At 17.5% G+C, this 19,292-nt stretch overlaps 5 protein-coding genes and 1 pseudogene across 5 annotated transcripts, besides 1 other annotated feature; 1 reads left to right on the top strand and 5 right to left on the bottom strand.

The window, feature by feature from the left end:
• Positions 1-396: 396 nt before the first annotated feature.
• On the bottom strand, positions 397-1,554 carry PF3D7_0422100 (transmembrane emp24 domain-containing protein, putative; the record flags this gene model as incomplete). The annotated part of the gene is made up of 1 exon (XM_001351488.1): positions 397-1,554. The coding sequence occupies one exon, from the start codon at positions 1,552-1,554 to the stop codon at positions 397-399; it is 1,158 nt and encodes a 385-aa protein (XP_001351524.1).
• A 1,427-nt stretch (positions 1,555-2,981) lies between these two features.
• PF3D7_0422000 (steroid dehydrogenase, putative) lies at positions 2,982-4,520 on the bottom strand (the record flags this gene model as incomplete). The annotated part of the gene is made up of 5 exons (XM_002808622.1): positions 2,982-3,290; positions 3,386-3,516; positions 3,667-3,757; positions 3,873-4,205; positions 4,419-4,520. The coding sequence occupies 5 exons, from the start codon at positions 4,518-4,520 to the stop codon at positions 2,982-2,984; spliced, it is 966 nt and encodes a 321-aa protein (XP_002808668.1).
• Positions 4,521-5,711: 1,191 nt separating this feature from the next.
• PF3D7_0421900 (conserved Plasmodium protein, unknown function) lies at positions 5,712-5,927 on the bottom strand (the record flags this gene model as incomplete). Its single annotated transcript, XM_001351486.1, has 1 exon — positions 5,712-5,927. The coding sequence occupies one exon, from the start codon at positions 5,925-5,927 to the stop codon at positions 5,712-5,714; it is 216 nt and encodes a 71-aa protein (XP_001351522.1).
• A 987-nt stretch (positions 5,928-6,914) lies between these two features.
• On the bottom strand, positions 6,915-7,169 carry PF3D7_0421800 (conserved Plasmodium protein, unknown function; the record flags this gene model as incomplete). Its single annotated transcript, XM_001351485.1, has 1 exon — positions 6,915-7,169. The coding sequence occupies one exon, from the start codon at positions 7,167-7,169 to the stop codon at positions 6,915-6,917; it is 255 nt and encodes an 84-aa protein (XP_001351521.1).
• A 1,637-nt stretch (positions 7,170-8,806) lies between these two features.
• On the top strand, positions 8,807-15,325 carry PF3D7_0421700 (conserved Plasmodium protein, unknown function; the record flags this gene model as incomplete). The annotated part of the gene is made up of 6 exons (XM_002808621.1): positions 8,807-13,849; positions 14,049-14,155; positions 14,253-14,516; positions 14,690-14,772; positions 14,871-15,060; positions 15,202-15,325. The coding sequence occupies 6 exons, from the start codon at positions 8,807-8,809 to the stop codon at positions 15,323-15,325; spliced, it is 5,811 nt and encodes a 1,936-aa protein (XP_002808667.1).
• Positions 15,326-15,719: 394 nt separating this feature from the next.
• Positions 15,720-17,032, bottom strand: PF3D7_0421600 (annotated as a pseudogene).
• Positions 15,720-17,032: a sequence feature (erythrocyte membrane protein 1 (PfEMP1)-like pseudogene).
• Positions 17,033-19,292: the final 2,260 nt, after the last annotated feature.

The following is a 19,292-nucleotide window of genomic DNA, read 5'->3' as shown; positions in this document are numbered from 1 at the left end:
TTAAAAAAAAAAAAAAGAAAAGAATCAACTTTAAGTTTTTTTCTTAAAAAAATATTAAAAAAATGATTAATATATAAATATAATAAAACACATAAAAGTCTGGTTTATTTTTTTCGTAACAATGTTACGATATAAGGAAGACTAAATATTCGAATATATTGTTTTTTTGTTTTTTTTTATTAAGGTACAAATTTTAAAAAAAAAGAAAACATAAATAAAATAAATAAAATATAATTTTTTTTTTGTTAAATTATTCTTTTACTTTACAAAATAAAAAAAAAATTAAAAAATCAATCTCATGAAAGAGGGTTTTAAATCAATGTGATCATCATAATAAGACACATACATAGGATAGTATTAACATATATATATATATAATTTTAATTTTTTCCCTTTTTATAGAACCCTTTTATTTGAGACTAACTTTTTAATGTAATATATAGTAAATAATGACAAAACTATTAATACGAATAATTTTATAAAACAATATAAGAATGCTTTGTTGGTAATTTTTTTCATTTTTTCAATATGTCTCATATGTTTTGATGATAAATATTTAATTTCATTTTTTAATTTCTTTGTTTCTGCAACAATTCGTTGTATATAATTTGTGAAATCTTTAACATGATCAGATCTCAATGAAGGGTTTTCTCCTAAACCTAAAGCAACAGTAGTTAATTTTTTGCCCATCCATTTATTATTTTTTAATGTCAATGTATAAATACCAACTTTTTTGGTATAAAAATAAAAGATACCTTCACTAGCTTCTTTTTTATATATAACTTGTCCATCTGGATCAGAAATTAAAAATTCAATAATATTATCATCTGTTTCATTATTTGAATAAAATACACCTCTAAAATATGTATTAACTTCTGGTACTTCTTCAAATAAATATTCTTCAGAATTTGATGGAATTTCAAATGTTAATAAAGTAGAAGGTTCAAAATTCTGCATATTTTTATTCCATATATTTGTCAAATCTTCTTCACTATCTGTGTCAGCATCATTTTCATTATATTGATAATCATTTGCATTAGGTTTCATTTTATTATTATCCTCATTTAAATTATTTTTCTTTTCATTAAATTGATCCATATTTATATCTCCTCTATTATTATCATCGTCTTCAGCATTCATCTGAAAATTCTTTTCTAATTTATTATATTCTTCATTAAAATTATTTTCATTTATTTCATTCTTACCATTATAATTATTATTATTATTATTATTATTATTATTATTATCATTATTATTATCATTATTATTATTATTATTATCATTAGTAGTTGTATTATTTATTTCATTTAAAAGATCATTAAAATTAAAATTAAATTCATTCACATTATCATTTGCATTCCCTTTCTTTCCTTTAGTCGCCTTTTTCTTGTCACCTGACTTGTTCATATTATTATTATTTGCGTTATTCTTTTTATTAGATCCATTTTTGTTTACATTATTAGTGTTAGCATTTGACAAAACAAAATTTCCTGCTACGTGGAAAAAAATGAACAGGATTAAAAATAACACAAATGAGCGAGTAACATGATACATTTTAAAAAATATATAAAAATTAAAATAAAATCAAAAACAAAAAATGATAAAGGATTTTCCTTTTTTTTTTTTTTTTTTTTAACTTTTAATAATTATTTCCCTTTCTCTCATATTTTTTTAAATCTTATCATTTTCAATAGATACAGATTAAATGAAAGGAAAAAAATATAAAATAAATATTTACATATATGTATTATATATATAATATAATATAATATATGTATGTATGTATAATTTTATTCGAGTAATATTTTAAATTGAACTTCAACATTTATTAAAAAATTGTATAATTTTATTAAATTTATTAAAATGTTGAAGTTTTATATTTCTGAAAAAGTAAATATACTATACATATTTAAAGATAAGCATAAATAATATATAAACGCCCAAGAGTGTAATAAAAAACAATTCTTAAAGTTTTAAAAATAAGAATAATAAAAAAAATACTTCGGATATTATTATATATTATACATATTATAAATATATATAATATATATATAATATACATAATATATATATATATATATATATATATATGATGTTTTATAATATACTGAAGGGGGAAACGTTTAAATATATAAAATAATTTTTATGAGAAACATTTACTTAGAACTAGAACAATTTTTAATTTGGTACATTTTATATATTATTAATATTATATAAATAAAAGAAATATTATATATATATATATATATATATATAATTTGATCTCAAAATTTCAAGGATATTTCAATTCTTTTGTGCTGTTAATTATTACATTAAAAAAATGATAGAACTTCAAAGGAACTAATAATTGTTTATACGCTCACAATTTAATAACAACGGTTAATAATATATCAAAATAATGAAAAAAAAAAAAAAAAAGAGTATACGATTAATAAAACTATTCCACGTATTTTAACTTTTATAAAAATTTATGTGTATATAATATATATATATATATATATATATATATATATATGTATATATATATGTATGAAAAAATTAACCTTGAACAAAAGCAAAATATATTTAAAAGGATAATAATAAGACGTCTAACGTATGTGATAATAAATTGATGTAATATTACCCATAAGTAAATGTTATTATAACATTTATTGTGGATTTTTCTTTTTCATTATTTTTTACATTAACTTTAAACGTTATATAGATGTAATGTAAATAAATTAACATATATATATATATATATATTTTTTTTTTTTTTTTTTTTTTTTCATATTTTTAAATGTAACAATAAATGGATATCTTTTCTCATTTCATATACATTAAAAATATAAAAACTGATGATTAAAAAATAGTATTATATGTAAGGATAAATATATATAGAGAATATAAACATTTGTGTGTTAATTAAATGGGCAAATGGGCTTTTAAAATTTATAATATAATATATTATATATATATATATATTAATTATTATATTTTATTTATTCCCTTTTCTTGAATTTTTTTAATGCCCTTAATCTTACAATCTTGAGAAATTCCAAAGTAACAATATCAAATATCACTTTTGGAAAACAATTATAAAAAAAAATTTGTAACTTATGGAATAAATAAGGTGAAGATATTACCTTGTAGGAAAATACATTACCTTCTCTCATTTTTTGAATAGCACATTTAGCATAGATATCAGAAGTTGGAACAAATATTCCTGGGTTTTTTATTTTCGACAACTTTGTAACAATAAAAAGAGGAACATGGCACTGAACTTGAATATTATACTCTTTTAACTCCACCTGGATAAGTTAAAAATGAAATTATATGATAAAATAAGAAAAATATATTATATAAAAAATTAAAAAAAAATATATATATATATATATATTATTACACTTAAGGAATTGGCAAAAGAACAAATGGCATCTTTCACTGATCCATAAATTGTATATAGGGGACAAGACTTCAAGGACGTTACTCCACTAGACGTATATAATATTAATCCCTTCTTCTTTTTTATCATATCTATAATAAATAAATAAATAAATAAATATAAATATATATATATATATATATATATATATATATATATATATATATTGTGTGGACCATAAGTATAATTTATATAAGACACCAGTTCTCATTTTTGTAATATTTTCTTTTATATTTCATTACTTGGTAAAACCAGTTTGGTCATATAATACGAAGAAAGTAAGTTTACGTTGACTAACTGTTCTATTAATTGTGGCTCCATTTCATGAAAATACTAAAAAAAAAAAATATATATATATATATATATATATATATATATATATATATTTATATATTTATATTCATAGGTATATCATTTTCTTTATATATATATATTTTTTATTTTATACTAAAGGATAAGGATAAGATACTCCCACGTTATTAATCAATATCCCTATATCCATAGACCTTATTTTTGCCTCTATTATTTTGTACGTATTAAAGTCATTAGCATTATAATCAAAAGTAATATATTCAATAGTTCCTTTATAATTTTTATTTTTCTCTAATAAATCTCTCTTCATATTCTTCAATTCTGATTCGTTCCTACTAATCAATAATAAATTTACATTTTGATTTATTAGAGAATATGTTAAACTTTTTCCTATCCCATCTGTACAACCAGTTATAATGATTGTATCTCCATAACTTTTCAAATTTTTCAAAACGATTTTGGATTTTACCTACAAAAAAAAAAAAAAAAATAATAATAATAAAATAATAATAAAAAGATTATCTATTATATTATAATATGTTAATATATCAAAGGATAAATATACATATAAATAAATGTTATGCAATATATTTTACACAATATTTCACAAACATTTATATATATATATATATATTTTTTTTTTTTTTTTTTTTTTTTTTACAATAAAAAAATTTGTTCTTACATAATTAAATAGCCAAAAAAAGAAATACAAAATATTCTTTAAAATTACTAGTAAACCAATAAAAAAAATAAATCTCATATAACCTGAAGAAAAACCATTCATTGCTCTTATCATTTTTGTGAAATATTATTTTCTTCTACCTTTTTAATTTTATAAAATTGAACAATAATATGTATCTTTATATTAATTTTGTTAAATAATATATAAATAAATATATACAAATATATATAATTATATTACTTTTAATTTGTTTTATTATATTTTTTTTTTATAAATTTTTTTTAATATTCCCACTTGAAAATAAAAATATTCAACGAAATAACATTGTCATTTTTTTTAATTTTTATTTCAATTAAAAATTAAAAATATTATACATACATACATATATATATATATATTTTTTTTTTTTATAATAAAATGTTAATTTGTAGATATTTATAAAAAATTTAATTTTCCTTTTTTTTTCTTTTTTTTTTTTTTTTATTAAAAAAAAGTACACCACGTTTCCTCATACAAATAGCATAATCTACATATTGAAATAACCCCAAAAAAAAAAAAAAAATAAATAAATAAATAAATAAAATAAAATAATAATAATATGATATATTGTATATTAACTTGTTATAAGGTAATACTTATAAATAAATAAATAAACATGGATAATTATTGATACATATATTATTTTTTTTGTCAACCAAAATTGTACAAATGTATTCCCAATATATATATGTATATAATTAAATTTATTAATTTATACATATATATGGACACATATTATACATGACCCTTTTTATCAAACATACATTTATCTATATATGTACATAATTTTAAAATATACATATTTGCGAAAGGTAACAAAATTATAATATTTACATATATATATATATTATAATAATTTTTAATTTTTTTTATATATATCTTCATAATTTAAGTTTTTCCACTTCATAATATATATATATATATATTTATTTATTTATTTATTTTTATATATATATATTTAAAAAAAAAAAAAAAGTGATAATTTTTTAATAACGTTTATTCACGTTTCATAAATTTACATGAAACAGTTAAAACAATAACACACAAAGAAAAAAAAAAAAAAAACAAAAAAAAAAAAAAATTAAAATTAAAATAATAAATATTTAATTCATATATGCAATGAGAAATATATCATTTAAAAAATAATAATATTATTAAAATAAGTATGTGTACAATATATTATTTTTAATATATATATATATATATATATATATTTTTTTTTTTTTTTCTCCATACTACATGATATATTAGAAGTTATATATTATTTATACCTATAAGTTCATCTAATAATGAATCATTTATATCAAAAATATCATTATCTTCATCAGAAGGAAGTATTTCTATAGTTACTCTGCTTAAATGGTTATTCCTCATATTAGTCTTTTCTTCTTTCGTCTCATTCATATGATCACAAAAATAACAGTACATCAATAAGATATGAAAAAAGAAAATAAAATAAACAGTCTTCATTTTTTAATTTAAAAAGTATCAAATATCTATTTATAAAATTTTATTATTTTGCTTTTATTTTTTTTTGTTACAATTGATTAATAAGGAATTATTAATTTCCAAACTTAAAAAAAAAAAAAAAAAAAAATTAAAATAAAAAATAAAAAATAAAAAATACACATATAGTCTAATTAATAATATCATATGTAGAGATTGAAATTAATAAACATATTACCAAGTATTATAAAAAGAAAAAATAAATGAATTATTAATAGATCATAATATTAATGTAGAAATTATTATTTAATTATATATATATATATATGTATGTACACTAACAAATAAATATTCTTATATATATACACACACAAAATATCTACAATGTATAATACACCTTACATTTAAAGTAAATGAAAAAAATAAAAAATTAATGTACTTAGAATTGTCACTAACATAATAATAAATATGTATTTATAAACGTACTGATTATTACCATGTATCCTTCTTACGAGTTTTAAAAAATTCATAAATATTTGTTATTTTGGAAAATTAATTAACTAACTAACTAACTAACTAACTAAATAAATAAATAAATAAATAAATAAATATATATATATATATATATATATATATATATAATACAATTATTTCATCTCTTTAGGTTTATTGTATATATTTTATATTTTCCTTTGACTTATTACACTCATTTTTACTTACATATAACATAACCACATTATGAATATGTTCATAATATTTTATATCTAGCCAAAAAAAAAAAAAAAAAAAAAAAAAAAAGATTCGTTATCTTGTAAATACTAAACTAGCCATTATATATACATATATAATAAACGTTCTAACAGTTTTTTTTTCTTAACATTATAAATTAAATATATATATATATATATATATATATATATATTTTTTTTTTTTTTTGTGTGACAATTATCTTAATTATTATAATGTAGCAATAGCAAACATATATATATTTCTTCTTATATATTTTTCAATTTAAAAAATTTTCAGTTTTTTTTCTTTTATTTTGTATCCATATTTGTTCATCTTTAAGCTCTTTCTTCTTTTTTTAATTTTGTCTTCAAAAGTAAATAGTCTAGTTCTTTTTTTTTTTTCCCATTCATTCAAAATAATATTTTCAATAGCTCTCTTAATTTTTGTTTGGATTTCTTTTGCATATTCTTCTTCATTTGAAGTTGTATCACCACTTGTGGTTGTATCGGAATTATTACTATAATCACTACAACTCATTGGGGTATGTTATAATATTTTATTATTACTTATTTTTTTATTATTATTTTTTTTTTAAATTGTGAAAGTTTTAAGATGATCATATATTCATATAATAATATAAAATTTATATATGTATGTGTATTAATTTTTTTTTTTTTTTTTTTTTTTTTCCCTACAAATCCTATATTAATTATATAATAAATAAATAAATAAATATATGTATATAATCCAAACTCAATTATTATGACATCAGTTTCTTAAAAAATTAAAACATAAAATATAGATGACATATATGTATCAACAATGAAAATTGTTATATTTATTAAAAAAATAATAATAATAAAATGTAAAATATAAATTTTTTTTTTTTTTTTTTTTTTTTTTTTTTTTTTTTTTAAAAGAAATAATAAAAGTGTTGTATTGTTTGAAATAATTTAAATTTTAAGGAATAAAACACATACATATAAATATATATATATATATATATATATATATGTATTTATTTATTTACAACTTTGTCATGCTTTTTTTTGAGGATTTTAAAATGAGAAAAGAAAAAACATAAATATATAATTAAGTATATGTTATGAAACATTACACTTTTTATGAAGTGCATGTATAGCTCTTAAAATTTTATATGAAAAAAAAAAAAATTACATTGTAGACACTTATTAAAAGAAGTTTTTAACCAAAATTAATGGTGTATATTTTTAAAAAAAAACAGATTACCAAGAAAATATAAATTAATTACACAAAAAGGTATTCATATATTTTTATATGAAAAAAATAAAAAAAATTACACTTTTTTTTTTTTTTTATGTTAAAATGGAAGGTGATTAATTCTATTCCCCCTTTTTTTTTTTTTTTAAAAGAGAAAAATATATATATATAAATTATAAAAGAAAAAAAATGTATATCATGTATATTATATATTTAAAAAATATTTTTCATTTAACGTAAGAAAATATGAAGTAATGATAGATATATTTATGGAAAGGTTATCTATAAGAGTATTATTTTTATTATATTAATATACTAAAGGGAAAAATATATATATATATATATATATATATATATATGTATGTCTATAAAAATAATATACTTTTGAAAAGAAATTTTTTTTTTTTTTAATTTATAAAGACTTATTGTTCAAATTATGCTATATGTTTTATAATTTATAAAATATAATAATTAAAAAAAATAAGAGCATCCTATATTTATTGTTTTCATTTTTTTTTTTTTCCCCCCTCATCCTTTGAGCATAGAAAAAGACAAAAAAATAATTGCGCTCGTTAGTTTTGGAAAATTTTGTATTCCTTCTTAATCTTTATTTTTATGAGTTTATTCTTTTTATACACACCTTATTTGATTAACACATTTATGCATATTTATACGTTGCTTCATTTATATATAATATATATATGTACATATAATATACTTTATGTAACATATATGTATTTGTGTTTATATATATATATCTAACATGACAAATGATAAGCAAAAATATTTTCTCAAAGGAACCTTTAAATGAAAAAAAATGGAAATATTTATTATAAAATAAATTTTTTTTTTTTTTATTTTATTATTTTATTTTATTTTTTTTTTATTTTATTTTTTTTTTTTGTTTAAGTTCTATATCCTTTCCATTTCAAAATATGAAGGACTCTTCAACTTTCAGCAAAAATTTTAACACCTTCTTTTTAGAAAAAAAGAAAAGAGAAGAGAATTTAACTAAAGAAAAAAAAGCAAAAGAACAATTTTACGATATAAAGAATTTCAAAGTTAATAGAAACAATGAATTTATGGAAAACGATATAAATGTAATTATATCAGAAAGGGATATCAAAAATATAAATATGAAAAATAATGAAGAAGACATATATGAAGTTATAAATATAAATAGAAAAAAAGATAAAAGATATGATATGATTTCCAATGATAACAATCGTAGTAATAATATACCAAATGAAGGTTCTAAAAATAGATTTGATGAATCTGAAAAGAATAATAATAAAAAGGAGAATTTACAAAATGAAGTAAAGGATAATATTATAAAAAATAAAAGTATTTTAATAAAACCTAATAATGATATATATGATATATCAAAATTAAATAATTTTATAAATAATGAACCATTTAAAAGACTGCAAGAGTTGAAGCTAAAAATTAATAATAGATATTTAGATAAATGTGAAAATATTTCTAACCATGTCATAAAGGAATATCATAATATTATAAATAATTATATTGATGATATAAAAAGAGAAACGTTATTAAAAATCAATAGCTTAAAAGAAAATATAGAAAATATGTTTGATAGGATAGATAATTATATCCATGAGGTTATTAGCCTTAAAAATTTTGTCAATCAAAAAGAATCTAATCCTAAATATGGATATAACTATAAATGTATAATTTCATATTATGAAGATATACTTTTATCAAATATATATGAAAAAATGATATTAACTAATAATTTCCAAGAGAACAATTTTTACACTGTTGTTGAAAATTTAAAAAGAGATTTAACTAACCAAATGAAAAAAAAAATACGAGAAAAAAAAAATATAATTAAAGAAAAATGGACAAATATTAAAAATACTTTTACACAAATAAATGAAGAAATGAAATTATTCATATCCAATTTTGAAAAAAAATATAATGAATCTATAAATATGATAAATATAGAAACAGAAGATTTCGAAAAAAAATTAACACAAAATATCTATTTTAATAAAATCGAGATAAATAATTTAATTCATAAAGAAAATGAAAATAATAAATTATTCTTTTTACAACTATTAAATTCTTTCAATGATTATATAATGAAATTATACAATTGTATATATATAAAATATTCTAAATGTGAGTGTCTTTTTTTCTTTCATATAATAAATCAATTAAATAAAGAAGAATCATGTTATGTTTTCTCAATCATTTCTGAAAACTTTATAAAAAATTTATCTAATGATAAAGTTTTAAATTATTTTTTAAAAAGGTTACAAGATAATTATCAATCAATATATAAAAAAAGAATCGAATTACATAAGGAAGATTATTTTTCCAATTTTTTTTTTTTTTGTAAAACTTATGAAGATTTTTATATATATTTAAATACCTATTATGAAGAATACATTAAAATGTATGATGAAATTTATAAACAATTGATATGTTATAGAGATATAATCTTTTTTATACTCTTCAATTTTGATCAATTCTTATTACTTATTAAAGATGAGGAGCAGAACAAAATGGTGCATAAAGAAAGGAAAAGAGGTGTGAAAAAAAATTCCAATTATAAAAAAGAAGAAAGTAAAATAAATAAAAATGTACATATTGTAGATGAAAACCATTTCATTAATATTGAGAAACCATTTTATAATACAACCATAATCGATAGTAACAATAATAATAATAATAATATTCCTCAAGTTAATTACCAATTTAATCATGATAACAATATAAATGATAATATTATTATAAATAATGAAACATTAAAATGTGAAGAAGATAATAAAAGTATTTGTAGCAAAGAAGATAGTCTTGCACTCATTAATAAAAATAAAATTACTTTTGAAAAATATATTGAAAATATTTTAAATTATTATAATATTATAAATTTAAGAGATGATTACTTTTTATTATCCTTTTTTCAATTTATAGAAATGTTAAGAACTCATTTACAATTATCCAATATAAATATTGAAAATAAAATGTGCGAAAATATTTTCATGTGCAAAAAGGAAAATGAAGAGTTAAAAATAAACTATTATCTACATTTTAAACAATACAATGAAAATGTAAAAAATTGTTTAAAATGTAAAGATTATATTGAATTAAATAATTTAATAAATATGAATAATATCCTAGTGGACAAATTAAAACAAATAATCAAAAATATAAATGAAAAGGTACAATATTTATGTGATTTTATTGCTACAGATTTAAAGGAATATTCTTCCAAATTTTTTTTTTCTCTATTAAAAGAAACCAAAATAATAGCTAGCCAAAAAGAAAATCAAAATGATCAGGAAAAAAAAAATAAAAATAAAAAAAAAAAAAAAAAAGAAAAAGAAAATAATGATACTGATAATAATACAAAGATAGCTAGCCAAAATGAAGAAATTGAGAATGTAAAAAAGTCGAATGATATACATTATGAGACACAAGAATTTATTTTAAAAGAGGATAATAATAAAAATAAGGAGAATGAATTAAAATTAATAAATCAATTTATAAATGGAGAATATGTATATATTTATGATATATCAAATATTATTCAATATGTGTATACAAATTATGAATATAATATAAAACTGTTATTAAAGAATTGTAAGAGTACTAATAAGACTTCAAAAAAAAACAAAAACAAATCAAAGGTAGAACAAAATAATACAAATATTAATATTCAACCTTTTTGTATATATCACAAAAGTCTGATACAAAATAATATTAGTTATATTAAAAACCAAATAATTTCAAGAAATATTAAAAAGAAAAAAGAAAATATATCAGAACAAAAAGATGAAAATATTATAGTCGATAAAGATTCGAATGTTTCTTTTTTGTTGTTGCCGCAAATATGTTTTGATACATCTATAAGTTATGATAACATTTTATTCAATTTTAATAATCTCAAAGAAAGTTTTCAACCTTTTATAACAAATTATTATGAATATTTCAAAAATATTTTTTTTGAATATTTGTTAAAAATAAAAACAACCACAGAAAAGATAAAGTATAGTAATTATTTTGAGCATATAGATGAAACACACCTATGCGAAATATTTAACAAAAATGAGATAATCATAAATCAAGCTTATAATCAATTGAAGGAGAAATTCTTAAAAAATAAAGAAATATATGTAATATCTACAAACAAATTAAATAAGTTAATACAAATGTACAATAATATTATAAATGATTCAGTAGAAGAACAAAATATACAAACTTGTATCAATAATATAGAAAAAATATTATCAGAAAAAATAGAAAATTTTGATAATTTTTATAGAACATATGTATCATTGTTTGAAAAACTTAATGAGACTTATAATAATTTTATGAAAGAATTAGAAAATATGATAAATAAATTAAATAAAGAAATAAAAAAATTAGAAAAGTATTATGAAATGATCGTAAAAATTGATGGGAAAAATTTTGATAAAGAAGAAATTATAAACAGAATAAAATGTTCTAACGAATTTGTACAATCTGTTATGAAAAAAAAACAAGATATAGATAATTTGTACAATGCAAATGTTTATATATTTAATAATAAAATCAAAATTATAAAATCAACATGTACCAATAATAAAATTAATATAAATGATGAAGGACATAAAAAAGTGTCTACAAATAATGAAATGATAAATTATTTATCTATAAAAGAAGAAATAAAAAATAATATTTTAATCTTTTATGTTTTAATTTATCATATTAAAAAAGATATTATTTCTTATAAAAACGTAAAAAGTAATTATCAAACTGTTGTACAAGAACAAGAGGTAGATGTTAATGAAAATAAAATAAAAAATGGAAATAAAAATAAAATAAAAAATGACCACAATAATAATAATAATAATAAGAACAATAATAATAATCTTAATGGTAATATAAATGTATTAAAAAATAACAAAATGAATATATTATATACTATGGAAAATAAAAATGTGAAAAAAGGAACATATAAGAAGAATACGAATACTTCTTATAATAATAATGATAATATTATTATATTAAAAGATAAAAATGTGAATTCTCATATTGACAACATAAATATTGAAAACAAATTTAAAGATATACAGAATCATATTTATAAAATAAATATATTCCAGAAAATAAAAAATATTTACGAATTAGACATCAAATCTAATAATTCTATTGTAAATAATTTTTTTTTTTTTTTCAAGATTTTTCAAAATGTTAATAATTTACTTTTCTCTCAAAATAATAATATTGAAGAATATAATGACAAATTGATCACCTTCGACATGTTTATAAATAAATTAAAGTATGAACAAAAAGATGAAGGTATATTTAAAAAAGAAGAAAATGTTATTGAAATTGAGGAACGTAATGAGGAAAATATAAAGAAAAAAAAAAATAATAAAAAATCCAATCATTTAAATAATATGTTTGATATTAATAAAAATGAAGGAAATCATCTTTTTAATGTTAAAAATTTAAAAGAATATAATAAACAGAAAAATACATATGAACCAAAAATCTTTGAATGCAAAGAAGACATTCAAACTTATATAACAAGTTCTATTATCAATAAAAAATATTGTGATATTAAATTTTTTTTATATATCTGTTCATATATTATTTACTATATTTGTAAGGTTCTCCAAATTGATGATTATAATAATATTATGAAGGAAAAGAAAGAAAACTCTCAACATTTATTATACATATCATATGATATGTCTTATATGATATATAAAAATCATATATTAAATGAAAAGACTCCGAAAAATAATATAATACAAATTCAAAATATAAAGATAAATAAAAAGTCCATGTCTTCATTTATATATTTGCCAAATCATTTATATTATAAAATAGAATTAACTAATTTATTTCAATTTGAAAAAAAAATTATATTTGATTTATTTGAACAATTTTTTTCTCAAATTATAAGTTTACAGATGTTTGATGAGAACAATAAGAATTTTCAAAAGGTTCAAAATGAAGTAAGTTTTGTAGTATAATATAGTGAATAATTAAAAAGGAACAGTATAACGTAATAAATAAATAAATAAATAAATAAAAATGTATATATGTATTTATTTATGTGTGTGTTCCTTTGTTTATTAATAGTTGAGACTTATAAATATCGTTCATTTGGTGAATATTTCTTATTTATTATTTTTTTTTTTTCCCACTTTTTAGTATATTAATGACATTTTTCAGCTAGCTATTTATTTAAAAGTTTTATCAAAGAAAATTAGCTATTTTGTTTTTTTCCACATTTATAGGAATTACGAGAAATTAAGCAAGTAAATATAAAAAAAAATATTATGTGTAATAAAATATTGAAACACATTAATTTGATACATATATATATATATATATATTTATTTATTTATATTTTAGAGATAGAATTAATTATTTGCAAATAAATTTTATGAAAACATTTGATCAATTAAGTGAAGAAATAAAAATTAGGGATGATAATCCTAATAGTATTACAAGAAGAAAAAAGGAATTAAAAAAACTATTTGAACAATATGTTCTGAACATAAGAATTATATTAGCAAATCTTTTATATTCTTTTTATGAACATTTATATAACAATTTTATATTTTTCATTCATATTTTAAATTTATTGCCGTGTAATTTTTCTTTACTCTCGAATAAGTAACATAATTAATGATATGAGATGATAGTAGACAATAATATATATATATTATAGTGTTAACATACGATCATAGTAAAATAATAAAAATTAAAGGGTACCATTATATATGTAGGGTATTAATTTTATATTTTTAAAATGACACAAATATATATATATAAATATTTTATTATAGACATAATGAAGATAACATTAAAGATAGAAGCAAAGAAGGGACAAGTTTAATAAAAATTGAATATATAGATAATTCAATAAATTGTAAAAAAAATAAAGATTAAAAAAATAAACGTATGCATATATATATATATATATATATATATATATATTAATTTATTTATATGATTAAATTTTTTTAGATGATTTAAATGATATAATGAAAAAAATTAACAACGTATATAATAATCTTAATGTAGAACCTACAAAAGGAAAAGAAAAATCTAATGAAAATTATATCACAAATTATAAAATGCATATGAATATAAATAATGATATATTGTATATGACCTTTCATTATAATAATTCATATATTGTTAAAAAATTAGAAAAGTTAGAAGGAAAATAAATACAAAATAAAATAAAAGGAATCAATTATATATAAAAAGGAAAAAAAAAAAAAAAAAATATATATATATATATATATATATATATATATATATATAATCTTTTTTTTTTCTATTATTTATTTAGAAAAATTGAGAAATATATGACAAAGTTTTACACACATGTAACAAATATTCTGGATGAAAAAAAAAAAGAAATCATAAAAATTATTTCAAACGATAAAAAAATAAACAGGAAATATTATGAGTAAAAACATAAAATATTTCATCTTTGTTAATTTAATATATTCTTTCAATTTTTGTATTTTAATAATAATCATTTATATATTTATATATATTCAATATTAATCAAATATTATATGTATAGCATGAAAATATTTAATGTCAAAATAAAAAATATATCCATAATTTAATTTTTTTTTTTCATTTTTATAATTATTAAAAAAAATAAAAAGTTATATATATATATATATATATATATATTTGTTATATTATATATTCCATATATTAGATATGAGAATTTGTTTCTCATTTAATTTTTTATTAATAGATTCTCTAAAAACATTCCTTTTTGGATGCATATAATTGTCTTCATTATCAATTAAATGATGATCATATATTTCATGATAATTATTTTTTATATCATCAAAAATTGTATAAATTTTCCAAATGATCATCACGTGTTACATTAGTGTTTTCCACATTATTATTATTTTCGTCCATATTTATATTTTTTTCATCAAAATTTATATCCATAGATATACTTGTGTGTAAATTCTTTGTGTGTAAACCATTATTTTGGGTTGGAGTATCACTATATGGGATACTTGTTGATCCAATATGTTCAAAAGATGTGTTTTTTAAATGACCATATAAATTGTTTGTACTAATGATATTATATATTTCATCAATTCTATTCATATCAATATTATGATTAGTTGATGGTGGTGTACCCAATATTTGTTCATTATGTTCCATATTCCATTCTTCATTCATTTTATGTAACATATCTTCCTTATGGTTCCATGTTTCGCATATATATCTCTATGTCTATCTAGCCATTTATGGAACAAATTTATTTGGTTCATTATAGGATCATTATATGTTTGTGTAGCAACACGGTTAAAAGTTATATTTTTTGTATGTTTTGTAACAAATAATTCATTTTTTTTTCGTCTGAGCAACTCATCATATATATCAACATTATTATTATTACCACATAGCGAATCATTAATTAAATCTATTCCAGAATATTTATCGTTTGATGAGGCATAATTTTGTATGATCCTTAGTATGCGTTGTGGTGGTTATCATATTTGCATTTTCTCGAACATTCCAATTAATATTATAAGTAACTTCTTCATGACTATTATGTAAATCTCTATCTTGAATAGATACAATAAAGGGCTTTTCCTCCATATTATCATGTAAAATATTAACATTAGGATGTATATCCATATAAATATTATCATCAATGATATTATCATGAGCTAATTGATGATCCATTCCACTTGGTAAGTCTTTTAAATATTGCGATATAAATTCGTGTTTCAATTGGTTCCATTCAATATCTGTAAGTTTATTGATGGGTGGGTCACTAGTATCCTCCATACGATTTATATGAGTGTTTGGTACATCCCGTGCATCATATGTTTTGCTTGGTTTTAGCACTAATTCAATTAAAGTTTTATATTTTGGAGATTTATAGGTATATATATCATTAATATCCAATTCTTCATACTTTCGGACGACGAAGTTATATCAGATGAGGATATATCACGAACATAATTGTAATCGTCCGTTTTTTCTGCTTCCACGTAAATATATGTTTTGCCTTTATATCGATCACTGGCATATGGGACATACCGATTTGGTGATCTTTCTATCGACATGTCATAATCGTTTTGTGGTATATCAATGACACGAAAAAGTTTCGTTGGTCGAAGTTTAGGTTTCTTCTACAAAAAATGAAGATATATATATATATATATATATATATATATATATAATGGTATAATATAAAATAATATAATTAATCAATATATTAACGTTAATTAAAATATTTTATTATACATTTGTTTATTTCATGCACATTATAATAAAATAATTAAAAAAATATATATTTTATTTTTTATTTCATGGATGTGTATATTTTATTCTTACATTTATATGAAACATATGTATTAAAATTTATATACATGTAAATAAAGGTATTATATATATATATATATATAACAATATATATATTATATGTATTTTATTTGGTATGATAAATATATGTGCTAAATATATAAGGTTGTTGGTTACGCATCATTTATAAGTTTTCCATGGTCATTTAAAAAACAAATTGATAGTAAATCTTTAGTATTTTCATTATATTATATATATAAGTAGGATTAATATGTACGCATAACATTTAAAATATATTATCTTTATATAAAACCACTTAGAATTACCAAATAAAATAATAATAAAAATAAATAATGCACATTCTTGAAAAATATTTTTATTCTTTTTATGTACAATTGTATAAGGAATTTTGTTTTCTATTCCTTTAATTTTTATATAACACACATATTGTAATTATGTATTTTTTAATGACAAATAAATTGCAATATAATATGAACGTTACATTTATATTATAAACATATTTATTATGATATTTAAACAATTATATATAATAAGCAAGAAAACATGTATATATTTATATATACGACATCAATATTGTTTGTAAAATAGGTTATATTACTATTATTATTATGGTTGTTATTAAAATATAGTGCATAATTAACCATTATAATATTCATATAAATAAAATTGTATATGATTTATATTAGTATACCCATGTTTTATATATATATATATATATATATATGTTCGTGGGATCATAGTTCTCTTAGATTATTTTATTCTTTTTATTTTTAATAAAACTATTATATATTGTTTTTTAATGAAATTACGAATTTTTTTTTTTATATGTTTCATAACTGTTTTTTTCTTTCATTTTTATAAAAGAATTATTTGGTAGTGAACATAAATGTATATTCGTATTTTTGTTAGAATATTCATCATATTCTTTTATTAATATGAGAAAGAAAAAATAATATAATTTGTGAGAACACAATGAAGAAACCAAATTCAACAAACTAGCATATTTTATAGTAATTGGACAAAGGTGGCATAAAACGTTTATCTTTATAATACTAATGGGTAAATTTACTTATTAAAACTACTTATCTTTGACCTTAATGAAAATATATAATATTAAGAATAAATATAAACCATTCAGTTAAATATATAATTCTTACACATATATATATTATTTCATATATTAAGTTGTTTAGTAATTATAATAATAATTATAAATATAATTTACAAATAAATTAAAATATAATTAAAATAATATATATATATATATATAATTATATTATTCTATAATTTTACAACTTCATATAGATAATAATATATTTTCTTCTTTTTTTTTTTCCTTTCTTTCTTAATATGTGTTCTTTTTATCGTTAACATAAATATAATACATATATGTTGTAACTTGAAAACTAAGGTAATTATAATATATGTACCGCATTATATATATATATATATAATTATTCGATACTATATATAACTAAATTTAAAATTGAAATTAGGATGAGTCAACACAATTATTCATTTACAAAATGAACTGATGTTTTGTATATTATATATAATGTTACAGAAAGATGTTTTTTTATATCGAACAATATTTTGTTTATTATTATTTATAATATATTTTTTACATTATATATTTTTTCTGTTTTTCCTGTTTTGTTTGATTCTTTTTTTCTTATACTTACTATTATCATTATAGTAAATACTCAAGGTTTTAGAAATAATATACAACCTTTATTTTATTTGATTAATTTTTAATATTGTTATTAATTTAACATAACATAAAAATATATTAGTTATAACATTTATTATGTTATATAAAGTAGTATAATGATCAAAATATATATAATAATAATAATTAATATAATTTAATTATTAAAATATATAGTTATAATTACATTGTAGCAACTATTAATCATACAATTATTATATCAATCAATTCTAAAATTATATATATATATATATTTATATATGATTTTAATATTTAATATAATATAATATAATATAAATAAAAAGTATAATTTACAATTTCTGAATTATAAATAGAATATTATGATATAAGTTACAATA

This window comes from Plasmodium falciparum (genome assembly GCF_000002765.6).
Source record: "Plasmodium falciparum 3D7 genome assembly, chromosome: 4".
NCBI lineage: Eukaryota > Apicomplexa > Aconoidasida > Haemosporida > Plasmodiidae > Plasmodium > Plasmodium falciparum.
This window is presented reverse-complemented; position numbering and strand designations above follow the sequence as displayed.